Genomic DNA, 20,998 nt, shown 5'->3' with positions numbered 1-20,998 from the left:
TTGCCTACAGGCTCTGTCAACATGTCAATTTTTTTTTTTTTAAAAACAGGGTCTTATCCAGTAGCTTAGCTGGCCTGTAACTTATTATGTAGCTCATAGCTCATGCTGGTATTGAAGTTTAGGTGATTATCCTGCCTCAGTTTCCCAAGTGCTGTGATTACATGTGTGAGTCATAATATCCAACTACAACTTTCTTTAAAATAAAATGAGTATCAGTTAAAGTATTATACTCACTTTAACAGCATAGTTATAAAAACTGGAATTTATTCAGAGCAGATGGGCCCTGAGCAAAGATGATATGCAAGCATTCCCTATTTTCTTTATTCCCTATATTTCCTTAGCTAAAAAAGAAAAATAATTCAGGCAAAGTCAGTCATTTTCTCAGATTGTTACATCCGTTAAGTAGATTATCCACTTACATTTTGCCAATTGCTGGTGCAAATTATTCAGTGTATTCATCAGATTTTTACATGGCTTCTTTGGAAGAATCTTCCAGGCTACATTCTTTTTGTCACCAGTTCTGAGATTAAATGACAACACCAATACATTTGTTATATGGACCTTTGGAGGGGGTATATTCTTGCCACATTTATACATGAAGGAAAAAAAGCCATTGAACAAAAAAAGGAGAACATTCAGAATAGTCAGACTAGTGGAGAAATCTGACAGAGGCACATTGGGATAGTGACTATATAAATTAATTTGCATGAGGGCGAATCTCTACTTAATATACTTCGGAATTTACAGTTATGTTTGTACAGATCTATTACATTTTGTGGGGATCATGCTCATCACAGAGGCATTACAAGGTGATCTAGACTCTTCTCTTTCATGTGTTAGGACTTAGACACCCAAACAGCAGGAAAATCTAACTGTAACAGTTTTTCCTAATAGAAGAAAAGGTATCACTGAATACTTTCAATGAACCTATAATCTACAGAACTTTTAAAAATATGTTGTTATATGCTTTGTTTCTTAGTTTCCAAAAGAATAAATAAAAATTATTCTGGGTTTTGTTTTTCAGAAAAGAAATATTCTAAAACATTAAAGTCCTTGGGTGAAGCAAAACATTTTATAACTTTAAAAGAGGTTATCTGCTATAAACTAATATCTCTGTCTGTAGGAGAAGTCTACAATCTCCTTTATTATAACCATCACAACACAGGTGGTCTCTTACTATGGGCCAGGAGGAACCATAAAGCTGTCAAACTTAACTATACTTTTGTTTAGTCTACCTCTAGTTTACTCAATCTTTTTTCATTTAAAAAGTAATGAATACTCACTTTGAAAATTGAAAACAAAGAAAAAGAGAAAGCAAACTCATCAAGTTCTATGCATCAAAGACCATACAAGTAGGTAGGAGAATTTCCCAAGCTAGTGTTTTATTTTTAAAATGCCCCCTAAACTTCTCATAGAACAAATATAATTTTGAAAAGTAAGCAAAAAGAATAGACAAGAAAGCTCAAACTTATAAAAATTAATGACCTTAGAATTTAACCTCTTTTCCGCAAATGAAAATAAAAACAAGGACAGAACAGGGTAAAATTGCAGATGTTCTACTGCAGAAGAATATTTTTTAAGTTAATAATGTGACTAAGAGTATGGTACAGGAAGACTACAATGTAGAAACGTTTTTTACATCACTATCTGGATACAATGTTGCCAAATAGCATCCCTCTGCATCATCATTCACTGTGTGCACACCTGTCTTAGACTAGAGTTTGAGGAGCTCAGAGAAAGGAGAACTTCTATTTGTTTGCTTTTTTGTTACCAACCTTTAGAAGGCATTTAAGATACGTTTTTGGCATAGATAGAGAGAAAAATATCTAATTGTCATTTACTTTCTTAATTTTCTCCTCTTGCCCTGGATATTGTTTCTGAGAAATGTGGCCAGGTAGGGAAGCTTTACCTTGCTTTTTTCTGAGTTTTTATCTCTGATAGCTTTCTGCATTTTTACTCATGGTGTCTCCCATGAACAAGATTACCGTTATACAAACAGTTGCCTCATTATTAGTGGCAGAAGTCTTAGTGTCACAGTGAGAGATCAAAAGTTTAAAAACCAAGTGCTGACAGTAAGCTATATGTCCCTTTAACTGCTTAAAAATCTAAACTTGTGCTTCCTTATCTGTCAGAGGAACTGTTAAATTTCCCATAATGTACACAGACTAAAATGGGGTCACTTAGCCTATACATGCACCTTTTTGCAAAATTACATTATAAATATTAAGTTCTTGCCCCTTGTTCAGAAATTTTTTGATACTCTGCACTTAATCTATATTGTAGGTACCTGGAATAGTAAAGGAAACTAAAAATCCTATACTTGGGATTCTCTGGTTTTTTTTTTTTTTCTTTTTTTTTTTTCCCAGACTTCAGGTTGGAGTTTCAGAACTCTTGATGATGGAAAGCAGAGAGCTTTAGTTCACTTATAGGGTCTTCCCAAGGCTTGTAAGGGTGATACTATTGAAGAAGGAACCAAGTGCAAACAACTCATCATTTTAACTCTTCAGTTAATTAATGATCAAAGTAGAAAGAAAATATTAAGCAAGATTATTATGGTTGTTATTATTGGGATAGGGTCTCACTAAGTAGCCCTGGCTGGACTGTAACTCATTCTGTAGACCAGGCTGGCTTTGAACTCACAGAGATCTACCTGCTTTTGCAGCCTGAATGCAGAGATTAAAGGTGTGTGCTAGAAAAGATTAATTCAACAAATTACAAGAGGGAAATTTTGCATACCATAATACAGTGTATACTTACTTATAGCACTTAGTTCACTTTTACAAATTACTGTCTCATCTAATGTTTATCAAATGAAAAAGCAAAGGACTAGTTTGCTGTTTCAAAGAATGAAACATTCCCGCTAAAGAACACAATGTTGCTCATAAAAAAATCTTTACTTTTAGTAATCCCACATTAAAAAGGCATTCATGTATAAAATATGTCCCATATTTTATTGATTTATATTTTTATGAATAAAAGCTTTTTGACTATGCATATATTTCCAAACAAAATATTTTTTCCAACTTTCCTAATGGTTTAAGCAACTGAGGTTCTGATACATGGCAAAGATGGAGAGTCAATCTAAAATTCTGGAATTAAACTGAAAGGCTTTATGGTATATTCTATTACTAAAACATGGAAAGACTAGGAGTGAACTATAGTGACATAACACATGCTTAGCCTGCATGAGCTCTGGGTTCATTCTCCAATACCAGTAAGTAAACAGAGGAAACTCTGTTTCATATCTCCTTATTAGTGCAAAACTAAACTAGCTTTTGTGATTTGCCAATGGACTAAATAATGGTTACTTTAACCAGATTCTGTGGAGTCTTTACTGGCTGATGAAAAACTAATCTGAAAATGTGGGTACAAAGAAATTATAAAACATTTTTAAAGCTATGTTTCTAGAATGTAAAGAGGCAAAATTATATATAAACTTATCGATTATTTTAAATTTTCAATATGCTAATTTTGCTAAGATGCACTAGCATTCTGAAAGTGTTAGATTACAAATAATATTGAAGTATTAATACAGTTATAGTGTTTTAAATCAATTGTGATTCTCCAAGACTCATCTGGCAAAGAAAGAAACTTAAAAAAAAATTATTGTGGTGTCCAGGCAGTGGTGGCACGCGCCTTTAATCCCAGCACTTGGGAGTCAGAGGCAGGTGGATCTTTGTGAGTACAAGACCAGCCTGGTCTACAGAGTGAGTTCCGGGACAGGCTCCAAAGTTACAGAGAAACCCTTTCTTGAAAAAACAAAAAAAAATATTGTGGTACCTGGCACCATTTTTATTAGCTTCTCAATCATCATCTGAAAAGATTTATTTTTATTTTGTGTAAGTGTGCAATGTTCTGTGCAGTGTCCACAGTGGTCAGAAGAGGGCATCAAATCCCCTGGAATTTGAATTACAGATAGTTGTTAACAGCCATGTGGGTGCTGGAAACTGAATCCATGTGCTCTTCAGAGCAGCAAGCACTCTTAACCACTGAGCTATCTCTCCAGCCCCCAACTTCTTCTATTTCTGCCTTGATTCCCCTTGTACTGTGTGTGTCTGTGTGGGGGGGTGGGTGTAGGTGTGGGTGTGTACACGCAAGCTTGATAAGTTTGTAAGTAAGCATGAGATTATGCTTTAAATATTAAAAGCCTGGGGATTAAAAGTATATTTTCTTCCCAATAAAACCACCTGTAAAATATACTCTAATGAAACTGAAGCATAGCAAGGGCTGACAAGGAAATGATAATAACTACAAATACAAAAAAAAACTCAAAAGAACACTACTCAGCAATTTTTAAAACTACAAATTCACATATAGATATGATGAGGTTACAGCAAAGTGGCTGGATACAAGATTAACTCAAAAAAATCTGTAGCCCTACTATATACCAATGACACATTGGTGGAGAAAGAAATCAGAGAAACATCACCCTTTAGAATTGCTACAAACAACATAAAATACCTTGGGGTAACACTAACCAAAAAAGTGAAAGATCTGTACCACAAGAATTTTGAATCTCTAAAGAAAGAAATTAAAGAAGATAGAAGAAAATGGAAAGATCTCCCATGCTCTTGGATAGGTAGGATCAACATAGTAAAAATGGCAATCTTGACAAAAGCAATCTATGAATTCAATGCAATCCCCATCAAAATCCCAACACAATTCTTCACAGACCTTGAAAGAACAATTCTTAACTTTATATGGAGAAACAAAAGACCCAGGATAGCCAAAACAACCATGTACAATAAAGGAACTTCTGGAGGCATCACCATCCCTGACTTCAAGTTCTATTACAGAGCTATAGTCCTGAAAACAGCTTGGTACTGGCACAAAAATAGACAGGTAGACCAATGGAATAGGGTTGAAAATCCTGATATTAACCCACACACCTATGAACACCTGATTTTTGACAAACAATCCAAATTTATATGATGAAACAGAGAACATCTTCAACAAATGGTGCTGGCATAACTGGATGCAGACATGTAAGAAAACTACAGATAGACCTAAGCCTTTTGCCCTGCACAAAACTTAAGTCAAAATGGATCAAAGACCTCAACATAAATCCAGTCACACTGAACTTATTAGAAGACAAAGTGGGAACTACCCTTGAATTAATTGGTACAGGAGACTGCTTCCTGAACATTACACCAGTAGCACAGACACTGAGATCAACAATTGATAAATGGACCTCCAGAAACTGAGAAGCTTCTGTAAAGCAAAGGACACAGTCAGCAAGACAAAATGACAGCCAACAGACTGAGAAGATATTCACCAACACCACATCTGACAGAGGGCTGATCTCCAAAATTTACAAAGAACTCAAGAAGCTAGTCTCCAAAACACCAAACAACCCAATTAAAAAGTGGGGATCAGAACTAAATAGGTAATTCTCAATAGAGGAATCTAGAATGGCTAAAAGACACATAAGAAAGTGTTCAACATCCTTAGCCATCAGGGAAATGCAAATCAAAACAATTCTCAGATACCATCTTACTCTGTCAGAATGGCTAAAATCAAAAACACCAATGACAGTTTATGTTGGAGAGGATGTGGAGAAGGGGGAACACTTCTCCACTGCTGGTGGAAGTGCCAACTTGTACAGCCACTGTGGAAATCAGTATGGCGACTCCTCAAGAAAATGGGAATCAGTCTACCACAAGATCCAGCAATTCCACTCTTAGGCATATACCCAAAAGAAGCACATTCATACAACAAGGACATATGTTCAACGATGTTCATAGCAGCACTATTTGTAATAGCCAGATACTGAAAGCAGCCTAGATGCCACTCAACTGAAGAATGGATAGAGAAATGTGGTACATTTACACAATGGAGTACTACTCAGCAGAAAAAAAAAAAAACAATAGAATCTTGAATTTTGCAGGAAAATGGATGGAACTAGAAGAAACCATTCTGAGCGAGGTAACCCAATCATAAAAAGACAAACATGGTATGTACTCACTCATATGTGGATTTCAGATATAGAGTAAAGGTTTACCAGCCTACAATCCACACTGCCAGAGAAGCTAGTAAACAAGGAGGACCCTCAGAGAGACATACATGGTCCCCTGGAGAAGGGGAAAGGGACAAGATCTCCTGAGCAAATTGGAAGCACAGGAAGAGGCGGAAGGGAGCTAGGAGAATGAGAAGGGGAGAAGAGGAGGGATGAGGAGGACATGAGGGAGCAGAAAGGTTGAGTCGGGAGAAGAATAAAAGAAAACAAGAATGGAGATACCATAATAGAGGGAGACATTTTAGGTTTACAGAGAAATCAGGCACTAAGGAAATGTTTGGAGATCTACAAAGATGACACCAGCTAACAATCTAAGCAACAGAGGAGAGGCTACCTTAAATGCCCTCCCCTGATAATGAGATTGATGACTGACTTATATGCCACCCGATAGCCCTCATCCAGCAGCTGGTGGAAGTAGAAGCAGACACCCACAACTAATCACTGAACTGAACTGGAATCCAGTTGCAGAGAAAGATGAGTGATGAGCAAAGGGGTCCAGACCAGGCTGGTGAAACCCACAGAAACAGCTGACCTGAACATCAGGGAACTCTTGGTCCCCAGATTGATAGCTGGGATACCAGCCTGGGACTGATCCAGACCCCAGGAACATGGGTTTCAGTGAGGAAACCTTGGAAATCTACGGGACCTCCTGTAGTAGTTCAGTACTTACCTTAGCATAGGTGTGGACCTTGGGAGCCCATTCCACATAGAGTGATACTCCCTGAGCCAAGATACACTGGGGTGGGCCTAGGCCCTATCCCAAAGGATACAGTAGACTCTGATGACACACTATGGAAGGCCTCACCATCCAGGGGAAGCAGAAAGGATACGTGATAGGTAGGGTTTTATTTGGGGGGGGGTAGGGGAGGACGGGAGGAACAAGGGAACTGGGATTGTCATGTAAAACAATCTTGTTTCTTATTCAAATAAAAGATGTTATAAAAATATAATGCTAATCATATCCCAATGAGTTTATTTAAAATTTTTAGACAACCAGAATAAATTGCATTCAAATTGAAAAAAAAAGATATGATGAAGTTATAAAGTCTTAGGTGTAAATTGAAAGTGTACTTACTGAGAAATGGTGTTGGTATCTAGGTCAACACAACTGACATCTGGTGGAGGGTCATAAAGATCAAAGTATCTTGAATCAATCCCTACTATGAATGGACATGGCGCACTGAGGACATCTGCTAGAGCCAGTGGGCAGAGAGGAACATATGGGCATGGCCAGTGGAAAGGGAAAATCATCTTGGATAAACAAAAGATGGGAGAATATTAAGCGTTTTGACATTAAAGCATAACTTATTAGCACATACATGAAATTATCTTTTAAAATGTTACCTAAAGTTTAACGTTTGAGAATGAATTAAATAATTATAACTAAAATTAAAAGTCAGGAAATTAAAACTTCTTCAACAATGTATAAATCCATTATTTTCTAAAATGTAGTTGAGCCTTAAAATGACTCTAAATTACATGGGTAAGTTCAGTTTAAACGGAACTGACTGCCTGTAGGAAACGGGTACTTACCGACACTAATGCTTCTGTCACACTAGTGAGCACAGAGGGCCGGAGTGAGTGGATGAGGATTTTATGTTCTGTCACAGCAAAGACCAGTAGTGTCACAGCATTTTCAGGGCCAAGATTCTGAAGTAGTGTTGAAAACTTCCCACCACTGTCAATACAAGCAAAAATACACAATAAAACAAAACAAAACAAAACAAAAAACCAAACCCAAATACAACAACAGAATGTTATTTCAACTCTTAATTATATAGAATAATGGGGCTGTGTATATTTAACATAATTGTTATTACTGTTCCTGGGCAGGGAAAACACAAACAATAGGAAAGAATGTAATTGTATGAGTTTCCAAAGTCATGAACTTTTCAGTGCTGCATTCAATAGGGAAAATGAGAAGTCTTCTGCCTGTCCTGTTTGTTTTCCTTTTTCTTTCATTGTTGGGACAGGGTCTGGCTATGTAGCCCAGGCTGGTCTCCAATTATAGATCTTGTCTTGGCCTCCTAAATGCTAGGATTATAGGTATTCTATAACACACCTGCATTTCTGCCTCATTTTTATGTAAAAAGACCCGCCCACATTGATAATGTCCCCTCAAAAGAATTCAATTAGTTAAAAGAACGCTTGGTTAGAAGCCAATCCTTTAAGGAGAGGGTTTTTTTTTTTTTTTTTCCTGTTTCGTTTGAGTAAGGGTCTCACAGCCTTGGCTGTCCTGGAGCGCACTATGCAGACCACTATGCAGGCCTTGAACTCATAGAGACCTGTCTCCCTCACCCTCCCAAGTCCTGGCATTTTTTAAAGGTGTGCATCACCATGCCTGACTTTAGTGGAAGGTTTTTATTATGGTAGTTCTTTCACTATGATTATCAGGAAAAGCATGCCTTTTCAGGGCTGTCTTCCCTAAGTAAATACTAATATTAAAGTTTGGATTTATGAACAGAAACTCCTCACTATTATGATGATAATAAACCTAGGAAATCAAGAGCTACAAAATGTTAAGACACATGTGCAAAGCAAATTAATAAAAAATAAACTTAGATGTTATATCTACAAAGAAAATACTAGACTAAGTAATATAGTAATCAATGAACACTTTGTTTATATAATGCTAACTGGTTTGACTTGATTAATTTTTTGTGAGAAGCAAAATAATAAGGTCTTTTTTGAAGCAAATTAAAACATGACCACAAAAAGCTTGTGTATGTTCAAAGCAAAGTTATTCACAGTAGACAAAATATAGTAGCTTCCTAACAGATAAACAGATAAATAAAATATAGTTTATTCATACAATGATATAGTAGTTGGAATAAAAGGAATGAAGCAGCAATAAATGTGATAACATGAATGAACCTAAAAACATGTTCAGTGAAGGAAGTCAGAAAGAAAAAGACTAAATACAGTACCACTTCATTTATATGAAATTTACAAGACACAAATCTGTAGAACAGAAAAGTAGATTAAGAGGAGCCTAAGCTATGTGTGCATGTGGGGTGTGTCTGTGTGTGTGTGTGCACGGGCGCACACACTTGTGTTTGCATTCCTGAGTGCATGTGTTTGAGCATATATGTGTAGGAACATACAGAATGAAGGTTAACAGCAAAGAACACAGGGCTAGTTTTATAAGATAAGTAATGTGCTCTAAATTTTATTACAATAATAGCTGCAGAATTCTGTGAATAAAATCACTGAATTATATACTTTACTTGGGTGAATTTTATATTGTAGAAATATATCTCATCAAAGCTGTTACCTCAATGAAGTCCTTTTGGCAATTTAGAATCATTTGTAATTTGTGTGTCCATTTTATTTTCAGCTCAGATAAGACCTTGGAAAACACTCATCACTCTGGGCTAAAGGCTAATGATGAAATCATCTGTAATTCTTACAAAATTAGTGTCAAAGATGGCAGCTGGTCTCCCTAAGGTATATGCAATATAATAGTTTAATTATACTATAACTATTTCTGACAGAAAAATCACAAAGCTAATTAAATTTCAAGAAATGATACTGTAGGGAAAGCATATTTTTTAACTTCTCTGAACTTTTAGAATGATGAAATATGTTCTGTTTAATAAGCATTTTTTTATTTTGGATTAAATTTAAAATTGTATTTGGTTAGGTGGGGCAGCACATGACTTTTAATACCAGTCTTGGGAAGCAGGGGCAGGCAAATCTCTGAGTTCTAGGACAGCTTGGTCTACAGAGTAAGTTCCAGGACAGCCAGGGCTACACAGAGAAACCCTGTCTCAAAAAAAAAAAAAAGTATTTGGATGTACTTTAGAGGACAATTAAAGCTAAAAATGTTTACCTTCATAATTTACATCTATTACCAATTATGTAACAATAACTACTCTGACCACAACCCAAAAGAGACAGAGAGCCAGCCACTCCTCTTTCTTATACCGAGTCACATCCACACACCTGAAGCCACACCCTAAGGTGTGACTACCACCCCAAGTCCACTGGTGGAACAAGATGCCACTACAAATACTTCCACCAATATTTGAAATTTTAGCTAGGAAAGACAGTATACATATACATTACTTTAGTTCACACTAGATTAAGAGAAATAATTAGGACTGGAGAGATGGCTGAGTAGTTAAGAGTGCCTGTTACTCTTCCAGAGGACCTGAGTTCAGTTCCCAGCGTCCATGTTACAACCACCTGTAAATCACTTACAAGAAAACCATCACCCTCTTCTAGGCTCTGCTGGCAGATGAATGAATGTGGGAATATGTACACATAGATTTAGAGAAACAAACAGAAATGAAGCTTTACTTGCCTTAATGGAAGAGGTGAAGAAACAGGCTGACTGAGAATCAAATTATCGTGTGGTGATAACTGGAAAATTTAAAACAAAGCATTTGAAATATAAAGATGAACTCTGAAACGCCATGCTCTGGCAATAGACATGGGCTAATGATGATAACCATGAAGTTTCCCAGATCACCAATGTAAGAGCAGTTAGTATTAGTTGGACTCAATAAAGTATGCCCTGACCTCTGGCCCCTTCTAATAACTTCTTATTATGAATCCTATCTCTTATGTCTTCAACTTTTCCCTAATTCTATTTTAACAAGTTTATGTTAACAGATTAAATTACTTAATCAATATCATACATTTAGGGTCAGTAAACTAATGGCCTGCAACAAATACATGGGCTATCTGCTTTGTTAAGCAATCTAATGGAATAAAATAGCCATGTTATTTTTTCTCATACTTTCTAGCTAATTTTGTACTGTAACAGCAGAGCTGATCCCCTGAAACAGATAACAAATAACAAGCAAACATTTAACTATTTAGATAAGATCCATAACAGGAAGCATTTTCCAGCTTCTGCAACAAAACAAAATTCCATGTGTATTTAGGTGGAGTATGCTATATAGCACTCTGGCACTAAATATCAAGTAATGACATGAATGTGCAGACCAATTGTCAAGGTCATCAAAAAGTATGTTCTAGAAATTTTATCTGTATCAATATAATAATGTAATTAATTTCATCTGCATTTTCAAACTTACATTTCTGCAAATCAGTATACATCTATTTGCCAAATGATTTCTAATACTAATAATACCGCCTTCAGGGCTACAGTAATCAGTAACACGCATGAAAGTATTTCCTTTGTATGAATCATTTCATAGATTATGATTAAATAAATAGGCAATTTAAATTATCAAGACCTCAAACAAGATATAACAAACGGGGAGAGATGCATTCAACTGTGAAACATTTATAGTCATTTAAATTTCCATGTTGCATTAAAGACACTGCATTTCCTCCCTCCTGCCATATATAAACATACAAGTATTCCTGATAACTACTCTAATACATTTAACCAATTATATGATCATCAAGGTCACAAACTTTCCAATATTTAGAAACAATTTGGTGGGGATCATTCCCTGCATACTTTTCTTTTTGTTTTTCTTGAGACAGACTCCCTATGTAGACATGGTTGGCCTGGAAGTGACTAAGTAGTCCAGGCTGAAATCAAACTCTCAGCCCTCCTGTCTCTACCTCCCAAGTGTTGGGAGTATATGAGTGCACCAAAAGTCCCCTTCTGTGGATAAAGTTAATAAAGTATCAGGGCCTGAATCCCAACATGCAAGAACATCTGGTTTTCCGCAGGACTCATTCCACTTTCTGCATTTAGTTGTTAGTCTTGATACATACTGACAGAGCCCTCATATGGAAAGAACCTTACCTGAACTAAAATCCGTGGCCTCTGAGGAGATGGAAAAGGAACTTTATGCATAAAATGAGAAATATGCCTTAAAAAAAACAGAAACAAAATCAAGCTCATTAAGGCCCTATGCAATTAAACTCCAAAGCTGTGAAAACAAATTAACAACAAAAAGTTGTTTGCTTGCATCATGTCTCTGCCTAATCTAATAACCTTATACTTTTGGTTGTGAGCCTAGCCTTTAATGGCTAAGCCATCTCTCCAGCCCAAGTAACTTTATGTTAATAGCTAGCTGATCATATTCAACTATTTGGTATTTTTAGTTGTCTCAAAACCATGTTTATTCTCCCTAAGCAGGTAATAATCAACATTACTAAAGACATTATTACATTTGTAATATATTTTAATTAATTGCTAATGTTTTGTGACGTAACTATATAAGGTGCTAAAAAATGAATGAGTTTAAATGCTTGTAAATGATGAATAAGCTGGATGAAATGGTGCATAGCTGTAGTCCCAGCTTTTGGAAGGCTGAGGACCACTTGAGACCAGGAGTTCAAGACAGCCTAGGCAACACAGACTTCCCCATCTCAATAAGCTTTCCATTTAGTAATGTACAAAAATCTAGATCAATGAGATGGGATTTTTTGCTTTTTGTTTGTTTGTGGTGACAGAGATAAAACCCAAAACCTTGCACACACCAGCAAGTATTCACCTACTGAACTATATCACTTGGGTTCTAGGGATATGATTTTGCTATAAGGCCAGGCTGGACTTGAACTTGTAATTCCCCTGTCTCTACCTCCTGAGCACCAGCATTAAAGTCATGTACTAATCAATAAGTTTGGTTTTGAACATTATAGAAGACAAAAAAGGACAGAAAAATATTTTATTCCCTTTAGGAATAGCTATCTTGTATTGTTTTTCTTCTAAACATTATTTCAAATCTATCTTATTTTTAGCAGTGAGATCATTACAACCAGATAGAGAACTGAATGAGTCATTTATTGATTGATTCTATAGATGTGTTTAAATATGTGTTGTGCAAAGACATTGCTAAACATAACAGAAAATGTAAAGTAGTGTAAAGTTACTAGTCCCTACCCTTGCTTAAAATCTGGGGGAAAAAAAGATTAGAGGAATGAGTTTAAAAAGACACACGACTGCTTGATTATCTGAAGCAGTTGGAAAAGCAGGACTTTTGTATGATTCATAGAACCTTAAATGTGTACTTGAAACAGTAAATATTTGATTCTGGGGCATACACTTAGAATATTCTGTGATAAGGGGTAAGTACTCACAGAGCTTTACTAGACAAAAACAGGTGGCCATCTTGATTTTGCAAAAGCACTTACAGGACTGAGTTATGAGTGAGTTGGCCATTGTTTTTCCAGTCAGAATGCCATTTTTACTTGGTAGATGATGGGGTAATTAAGCTTATCCAGTGTTGGGTATTCAATGGACATTTTCCACATAAAAATGATCAAAGTGACATTATTTCAAGAAAAAAACTAGAAATACTTGCTTTTAATAATAATTAAATCCAAATTTTCAAATGAAAAGTAGGAATTTGTCACCATGAATATGAAAGCTTTCTAATACTCAAAACTTTTCTGAGAACTGGGAATGTCACTAGGAGGAAGAACATGTGTCATGCATATGTAAGGTCTTGTTTCATCTCTAGCACCACAATAAACCTTATTAAAAAACAAAACACTTTTCTGGTCTAACCCAGAACCCACAAGATGGAAGAAAGAACAGACTCCTGCAAGTCCTCTGACCTCCATACGTGCACCATGGCAACGACATGCCAATACACACACACACACACACACACACACACACACACACACACACACTATATATATATATATATATAATAAAAAATTAAAAAGTAAACTCTGATGCTATAGATAGTGACATTAACAACTGAAATCTTTCTTACATTGAGGGAGATACCTGGCTATATTTCAAATATGTGTTTACCTCAGTAAACCACTGCTGTCCAAAAAACCAATACAAATACTACAAGACTGAAAGAGACCCTCAGATTTTAATACAACACAGAAGGAAAGTTTATTGCTTAGGTTTCATATTCTGCATTACTATTAATTTTGAAGAAACTATCACTTGCTAAGCTTTTGTACAGTGCCAAAAAATAATATCCTCAATCCTAAAACTACTACTTAAGTGCCCTCCCTTTTCTATTATATATCTGTATGAGGTCAGATTTTCTTCACATACCTCACCTAAAACAATTACTGCATCAGACTGAATGCAGAGCCATGAAAGAGAACTCAGTGGGATTCAATTAGCCAAGACATTGAAAACTTAAAAAAATGTAAACACTCACTCTTCTCACTAACCTTCTGTTTTTTTTAAAAAGTTACTATTTGAAGAGATGTTTAAACATGTAACTAGTTTATTAATTTTAAATAAATTATAAATGAATAAATAAATTATAAATGAGTTTTAATTTCTGCTGCAATAAGATGTCTATATTGAAAGATATAACAAAGAAAAACTCACTGAGTCCTCATCAAATTTTAAAGGGATTCTAACACTAAAATATTTGAGAAGTGCTAGTTTTTTAATAGTACAAATGAGAGGAAGAAAGAGCACAGGATAATTAGAGCAATATTACATTTATGAATTATCATAAAAATGGCAACTGTGTAACTTCCCAACTGTCATCAGAGTCAGAAAATTCTGCAAAAGGGCTGAAGAGATAGATGGCTTGAAGTAACAGAGATCAGAGTATGATTATGAGTCTCCAAAGACAAAAGTCAAATCTACGGTGGTGTATTTATAGCTCCTCTGCATTATGTCATACTGCACAAAACATTACAAAATTTTAGTGCTTTTAGTAAATCATTAAAATTACAAAACAAAAATAGGATATCTACTAAATTTTTCTTTTAATTCGTGATATATAAACATAGGACTATTTTTAAAGTTCATAATACATCAAATTATATATAAAATTTACATAGTTTAAGAGTTTTAATATTTTCAGGCTAGGGATACAGCTTAATGACAAAGCACTTACATGGCATATGTAAGGCTCTGGGTTTGATCTCCAGCACTTCAAGAAGACCTAGTTCCACTATTTCACTCAATTAGCTGCTATAAACTTCATAACAATAATATATATACATGTATGTGTATATTCCAAATAACTCACTTCAAAATAAATTAAAACATTCACTGGCAGAAATAAAATTGCTTAAAATAACAGGACTGTAAAAACATAATGATGACTTACATAAATAACCGAACATTTTTCTCAACTCTCAAGAAACACAATTTACATATAAAATTTACATAATTACTAGTATAAATATACCATAGAAAAGGCTGACAAAATTTTTTGAACAGGGTCTCTCTACACAGCCTTGGCTGTCCAAACTTACAGAAATGTGCCATCATGCCCACCCAGGAGAGCCAAATTTTAAGCCATGAGACTTCTAACTTACTTTTCAATTGGAAGGGCATGAGGTCCAGAGATGGAATAACGGTACAGAAAAGTCAGAAACTTTCTGAATGCATCAAAAAAAGGCCAATGAGAAAGAAGACAGATGCATTTGTTAGTGTGAATTGTTCTAGAACTATCAGACTTTCCATCCACCAGAGATGTTAAACCCAGAAGAAGTCTCTGTTTTTCTGTAAGATTTTCCTCAGAGTATGGTTCATAAAACTGAATAGCAGCACCATAGACCTGTAAAACAAGAAATATATTTAATGAATATATTTGTGTCATTTATTCAAAGCACATCATCAGTCTAATATTTAGTGGATACTTTCTATGGGCAGGTAAGGCGCCAGGGCCTAGGAACACAGTGGTAAAATCAATCTTGCTCTTAAAAAAAAAATTACAGGATCTCCTAGGCTGGTTTCAAACTTGCAGTCTTCTGCTTCGGCCTCCTGCGTGCTAGGTTTACAGACACGAGTCACCACCCCTCCAGCTTTCTTGGTATATTTGCTAACTATATAGTGATATTTTCATGTATACTTACTATTGAAAAATAGGTATTTTGATTAAACTATATTTTTAAGTGCTAAATACTCTTTATTTGATACTATACATAGACCACAGTAAGTGCCTTTCAGTGATAAAAGGCAGCATCCTTTGACTTAGGGAATTCTAATTAAAATGACATCATCAAGTCAAGTTACTTCTGATGTTTAGCCATTGCCTGTAACAGACCAGTGACTACAAACTGAAACACAGATGAGTCTTCTCATTTCTGAGGCAGTTACAGAATTTTCCCAGTGTTTAAACATACTCATATGCCCAGTTATATAAATTTAAGTATAAAAACCATCAAATAGGTTTGATGTGACACCCCCATCTTTGTAGAAAGTAGAACTTTAATAATTAAGTCCAATCCTATCTTGAGAAAAGGAGAGCAGTGATAGTACTTATGCAACTGGAATTGTTAATTTTAAAAAGATCATATCCACTTTACTGTAAGTCAGTTTTACTTAAATCAGGACTGTCCAACAAAAACATTGTTAGCCATTCATGATCTGCATTTTGGTGTGTGAATTAAATTATGTTACACATTAAAAGTCATGAGACATTTGTTTTGCAATAAATAAGGCAGCAGAATTACTCGTTAGTAGCCTTTTTAAGATAAATTATTAGGTCCACCCTCTCTCCCTTCTTCTTAATTCCAGTGAAGATCATTTTTGTTCCTGGGATGTGCTTTTTGGGATTCTCCAAATACTCCATCAGGATATCCTCTCCCCAGGTGATGCCTTTGCTCTTGTTGGCATTTGTGTATGAGAATCCAGCAGCCAGACCTTGGAGATTTGGACCAATCTTATGCTTGCCTCCCTTTTCCACAGTGTGGCACTGGGCACACTTCTGAACAAAAAATCTTCTTGCCTTTCTCAACATCGCCCATTTTTAATTCGCTTCCGGGAGATCAGCACCACAATCGCTGCGATCAGAAGACAGACATCCTGCTCTCTAGCCCAAGGACACCCCAGCCCGCACCTGGCTGGTTGCACGTTACTGCAGCCACACTTGTTCTACTCCTAAACTACATTTTTAAAATAAAGAGTGAAAGCAACTGAGCCTTGGCATGGTGACTAAGGTCTAAAATCTCAGCACTCAGGAGGCAGGGTCCTAAGCAAGTTTAAGAGCAGCCTGGCCTACATAGAAAGATGCTTTCTCAAACCAATGACAAAGAAAAAAGCAATAAATACAAAAATAACAAAGCAAATATACCAATATTTTTATAAGAAATGTGAAAATTATTTAGTAGGAAAGTGAGGCAAATTTAAACTGTGAATAATTTACTGAATTTTCCTGTCCACAAAATGAAAATGCTCGTCTAGATGATTTCCAAGCTCCCTTCCAAATACAACTCTATAATTCCCAGGTGGAATACAGTTAAGCAATAGAGCACTCACCTATCAAGCGCAAAGTTTGATTTCCCCGGAGTAACAAAAAAGTCTGTTTATCTAATCATGTTATATTTCATAATGCCTTTGACATTATTTAGGAGCTTTTCTGTCACAGAAAATGACCAGTGAGGGATCAACATGTGACGATGAGAAAATTCTTCACTAATATTTAAAAACAAAGCCAAAAGCAAACACTCAGGACAATGGGAAAACTCTCCTTTCCTGTCTCTGGATATAGTAAATTCAATCAAGTAGAAGAATATGTATTACTAGTTGATTTAGTCAGTTTTCACTATTCTTCCTTGAAGATGTGAAGCTTATGACCTAAAAAGGTACAAGAAATTACCAAATATCACTAGTTAAATACACCTTACCTTTTCAGCTGAGGCTCCAGTCAACACAAATGTAGAGAACACAGGAAGAGGGTATTTGCTATTTGGTGGCCAGCATTCAATAGTTGCACCCATTGGTAAACAAAACAAGGGAACAGATTCTGGTAGTGAAAATGACTCATAATCTTCTTGAGGATATCTGCAAATTAGACCTATGACAGCAATGGGAAATATTAGGTTACTATATCTTGAATGTATTTTCTAAGTTGAATAACAAAAAAAGCTTTCTTATTTCACACATTTGGAAGGCCAAGAATTGCATATATGTTCATCAGATAATTTTGAATGTGTCAGTAGGATTTATATAGGCATTAATCTTCAAGGATTATTATCTATTAAATTATTTAGTATTTATCAAACTTCATCTACAAAGACGAGATTAGAAGTAACAAGAAAAAAAGGACCCTCTAAAAATAAACATAACCCTAAAAATTCACCTTATGCCCTACTACGTTAAGGATATATTTAAAATTTTCAATATGGTTATTCACATATATCTACTTTATCACTCTTACTAACTATTCCTCTGAGGCCTTTTTATACATTATATATAGAATAGGTACCTCCCACTGAACATACCCTAGAAACAGAGCATTATACTGAATATTGTTGGGTTAGAAATAGAAAATGGTTTTCATGACCATGAAGTCCTTAAAGACAGGTAGAAACCATCACTGGTCATGTCATAAAAAAAAAAAGATAAACTGGGAATCTGAACAGCAGGCTCTACTGCCTATGTGTCTAACTCTCCACAAACAGGACTCAGGTTCTTTTCATCTGTAAAGCAAGGTGAACTAGATAAACTAAAGTTCTTCCTCTAAATTACATGTCAGCCAGTCAGTGGGGTCCGCTAGGGCCATAGTTAACTATGTTCTAGTCTCTCAGGTCATGATGCAACAGTGCAGTTATAAAGTAAGAACAGAAATATTGATGAATTGTGGGCCCTGGAAAGAAAGTCAAAAGGGTGAAAGAATCAAGGACTCTAATTTTAAAAGGTTGAATATGCTATCTTGTAAGCAAGACCAGCATGTTTGACATTTTGAGGTCTCTTAAAATTGAAAACTTCAACTATGCATCATAAAATTGCAAATTAGTTTTAATAATGTTCATTATCATGAAATATAACCATTAAATTTGACTAAATTAATATAAATATTAGAGAAGCATCATTTTCATACTTTGCACAGGTTTAAAAAATAAATAGAATTGGCATGTACTCAAGTTGTTATTTAAACTTAAGGCTTAAAAAAATCTCACCTTCTTTTCAAAGTGATCTTTCATGCAGCATTCAAAACTTCAAGATAAACTGAGACTCAAGAGACAGGCTGGAGTTCCAGTACTGATTCTAACACATCCTAACATGGTACACAGCCTGGTTACAGGCAGATTTTGTCTTTAACCTTGTAGCCCCACAATATGTTCCTACATAAATTATTTCCCCCCAAAATTATACTTACCTGCTTTGTAAGATATAGTGTTAGTCTTTGCCACTGATTTTTTATAGCATAAGTATACTGCAGATCCCCACTGAAGAGAGAAGAAAAATTAGCATTCAATTTTAAAAAGTTGTCCAATATGTGTTAGTTACCATGTAGTAACAGATTTCACCTGCTAGCTATTTTCAATCTGTTACTTTGTTAGCATTTTATTAGAATCACTGCCTACTTTTCTTTCAGAAGATCTGATCTCTTTGTGTAGTGGGAAAAACTGACCTTTTAAAATAAAACTAGGTCACAAAAATTTAGGCTTTATTCTAAGTCTTAAACTTGGGCAGAAGTACCAACGACCACTCTTTGGTCATTGGTTGAAAAGTAAGAAAATAACCATTTAACAATTTCTTTCTATGATCTTTTCTTTTAAGGAAAACTTAAAACAAGTATAACAATTAGACACAATTTTAAAAGCTCTTCTCTAAATATTAAATACATAAAAAGCTTAAGTAGTAATTAAAGGAGTAACTGATAATATTTGACATTTATACATCATTTGCTATTGTAGGCATTATCCCAAGTTCATTCTAATACTAACTCTTCAAAAATGCCTATGTAGGAAAAAAAAAAGCATCATTTTATCCCTAGTCTATAAATGAGGAAACTGAGGCACAAATAGTAAAGGAATCTGTCCACTATACACATCTGGGATTCAAACCCAAGCAGGTTGGCTAGAGTTAACAATGCCTTTTTATTCTCTTCAGAGCAGAATGTATGCTCTGTGGCAATAGAGAGACTACTGTCTCAGCAGGAAAAAAGAAATGCATTCTGGTTTTCGTTTCAATGGTAAAAATTTAGCTAAAACACCTTGATTAGTTAATGAAACTTAGAAACAGTTCTAATGACAATGTCAATTACTTTCAATCCAAAACAAATACATAAATACATCCACAAAATAAAACTTGAAAATGGGAAAATACCAAGTATGTGTAAGCTTGTATAGGGTTGCTAAAATACCAGATTAAATCTGAAAAGTTGTATGCTGGATCCCATATTCATGAAAGAATTCAAAAACATTCTTTGCCCTCACCTCTACTGCTGCTGCTGCTGCTACTATTGCCTTTAAAAACTATTTGTGAGCCAAATGTGGTGGCTTGTGCTTATAATCTCAGCACTTGGGAAAGTGAGTGAGGCAAGAGGATCACCATAAGTTGGAGGCTAGTCTGGATACCTAGTGAGGTCCAGGCCAGGCTGAGCTACAGAATAATATCTTGTCTCACCCTGGACCTCCTGACCCCCAAATTCTATTTACTACCATGATTTTTTTCTTCTACTATAATCTCAACAGCTATATAATATTGCTAAATCGTAATAATCTACAAGGAAATTTTCTATATATGATTGGTTACAGTAAAAATAGCCATTTACTTAGGAGTGACATACCTATAGATAAATTCTTTTAGGATAAAGCTATATATTGTCAGTAAACATTTTTCAAATAGTTTCTTAAAGAAATGGCTAAGTATGACTTTGCATTAACAATCAATGGGATCCACTGATGCTGCCATTAAACAACCTAACGTCTGTAAGGTCCTTGTTTGTATGTGCTGGGAAATTAAAATTGAAAATTGGTGATTAAAAGTTCAATTCTTACATACTAACAAGTTTCCCCTCCCTCCTCTCCTCATTTCCCACCCCCCCACCCTGACTACCATCTACCCTCCCATCCATTCCTCTTCAGTCTCCATTCAGAAAGGGGCAGGCTTCCTATGGATTTGAAAAAAAGCATGGCACATCAAGTTGAGGCAGGACCAACCTCTTTTCCCTCAATGTCTTACAGCAGAAGATAGAACAAACAAATTATAGACAATCCATCCAATGCAGCAAACTGCATTTTAAAGAATGCTATTTTCACTAGACCTCCCTTATCCACACATTCACTTTTCACAATTCAGTTGCCTGTGTCTGTGGCAATATTTTGTTTGTGCTCTAACAAATAAAGCTTGCCTGAAAATCAGAGGGGGGAGCTAGCCAC

The 20,998-nt window shown here is 35.4% G+C and overlaps 1 protein-coding gene and 1 pseudogene across 1 annotated transcript in view; both read right to left on the bottom strand.

Moving 5' to 3' along the window:
* The window catches only part of Dennd4a (DENN domain containing 4A), a 104,206-nt gene that overhangs the window by 48,916 nt on the left and 34,292 nt on the right, over window positions 1-20,998 (bottom strand). Inside the window, exons 6-13 of the mRNA XM_027411361.2 lie at window positions 18,991-19,060; window positions 17,516-17,685; window positions 15,203-15,444; window positions 11,748-11,814; window positions 10,323-10,381; window positions 7,550-7,694; window positions 7,092-7,267; window positions 420-520 (exon numbers count right to left, since the gene is read on the bottom strand). Of these exons, the coding sequence (XP_027267162.1) occupies window positions 420-520; window positions 7,092-7,267; window positions 7,550-7,694; window positions 10,323-10,381; window positions 11,748-11,814; window positions 15,203-15,444; window positions 17,516-17,685; window positions 18,991-19,060 (1,030 nt within the window). The remainder of the gene's footprint in view (window positions 1-419; window positions 521-7,091; window positions 7,268-7,549; window positions 7,695-10,322; window positions 10,382-11,747; window positions 11,815-15,202; window positions 15,445-17,515; window positions 17,686-18,990; window positions 19,061-20,998) is intronic.
* LOC107977873 lies at window positions 15,473-17,497 on the bottom strand (annotated as a pseudogene).

The sequence above is a fragment of the Cricetulus griseus genome, chromosome 4 (assembly GCF_003668045.3).
Source record: "Cricetulus griseus strain 17A/GY chromosome 4, alternate assembly CriGri-PICRH-1.0, whole genome shotgun sequence".
NCBI lineage: Eukaryota > Metazoa > Chordata > Mammalia > Rodentia > Cricetidae > Cricetulus > Cricetulus griseus.
The sequence above is the reverse complement of the archived record's forward strand: the minus strand, read 5'-3'. Positions and strand labels throughout refer to the sequence as shown.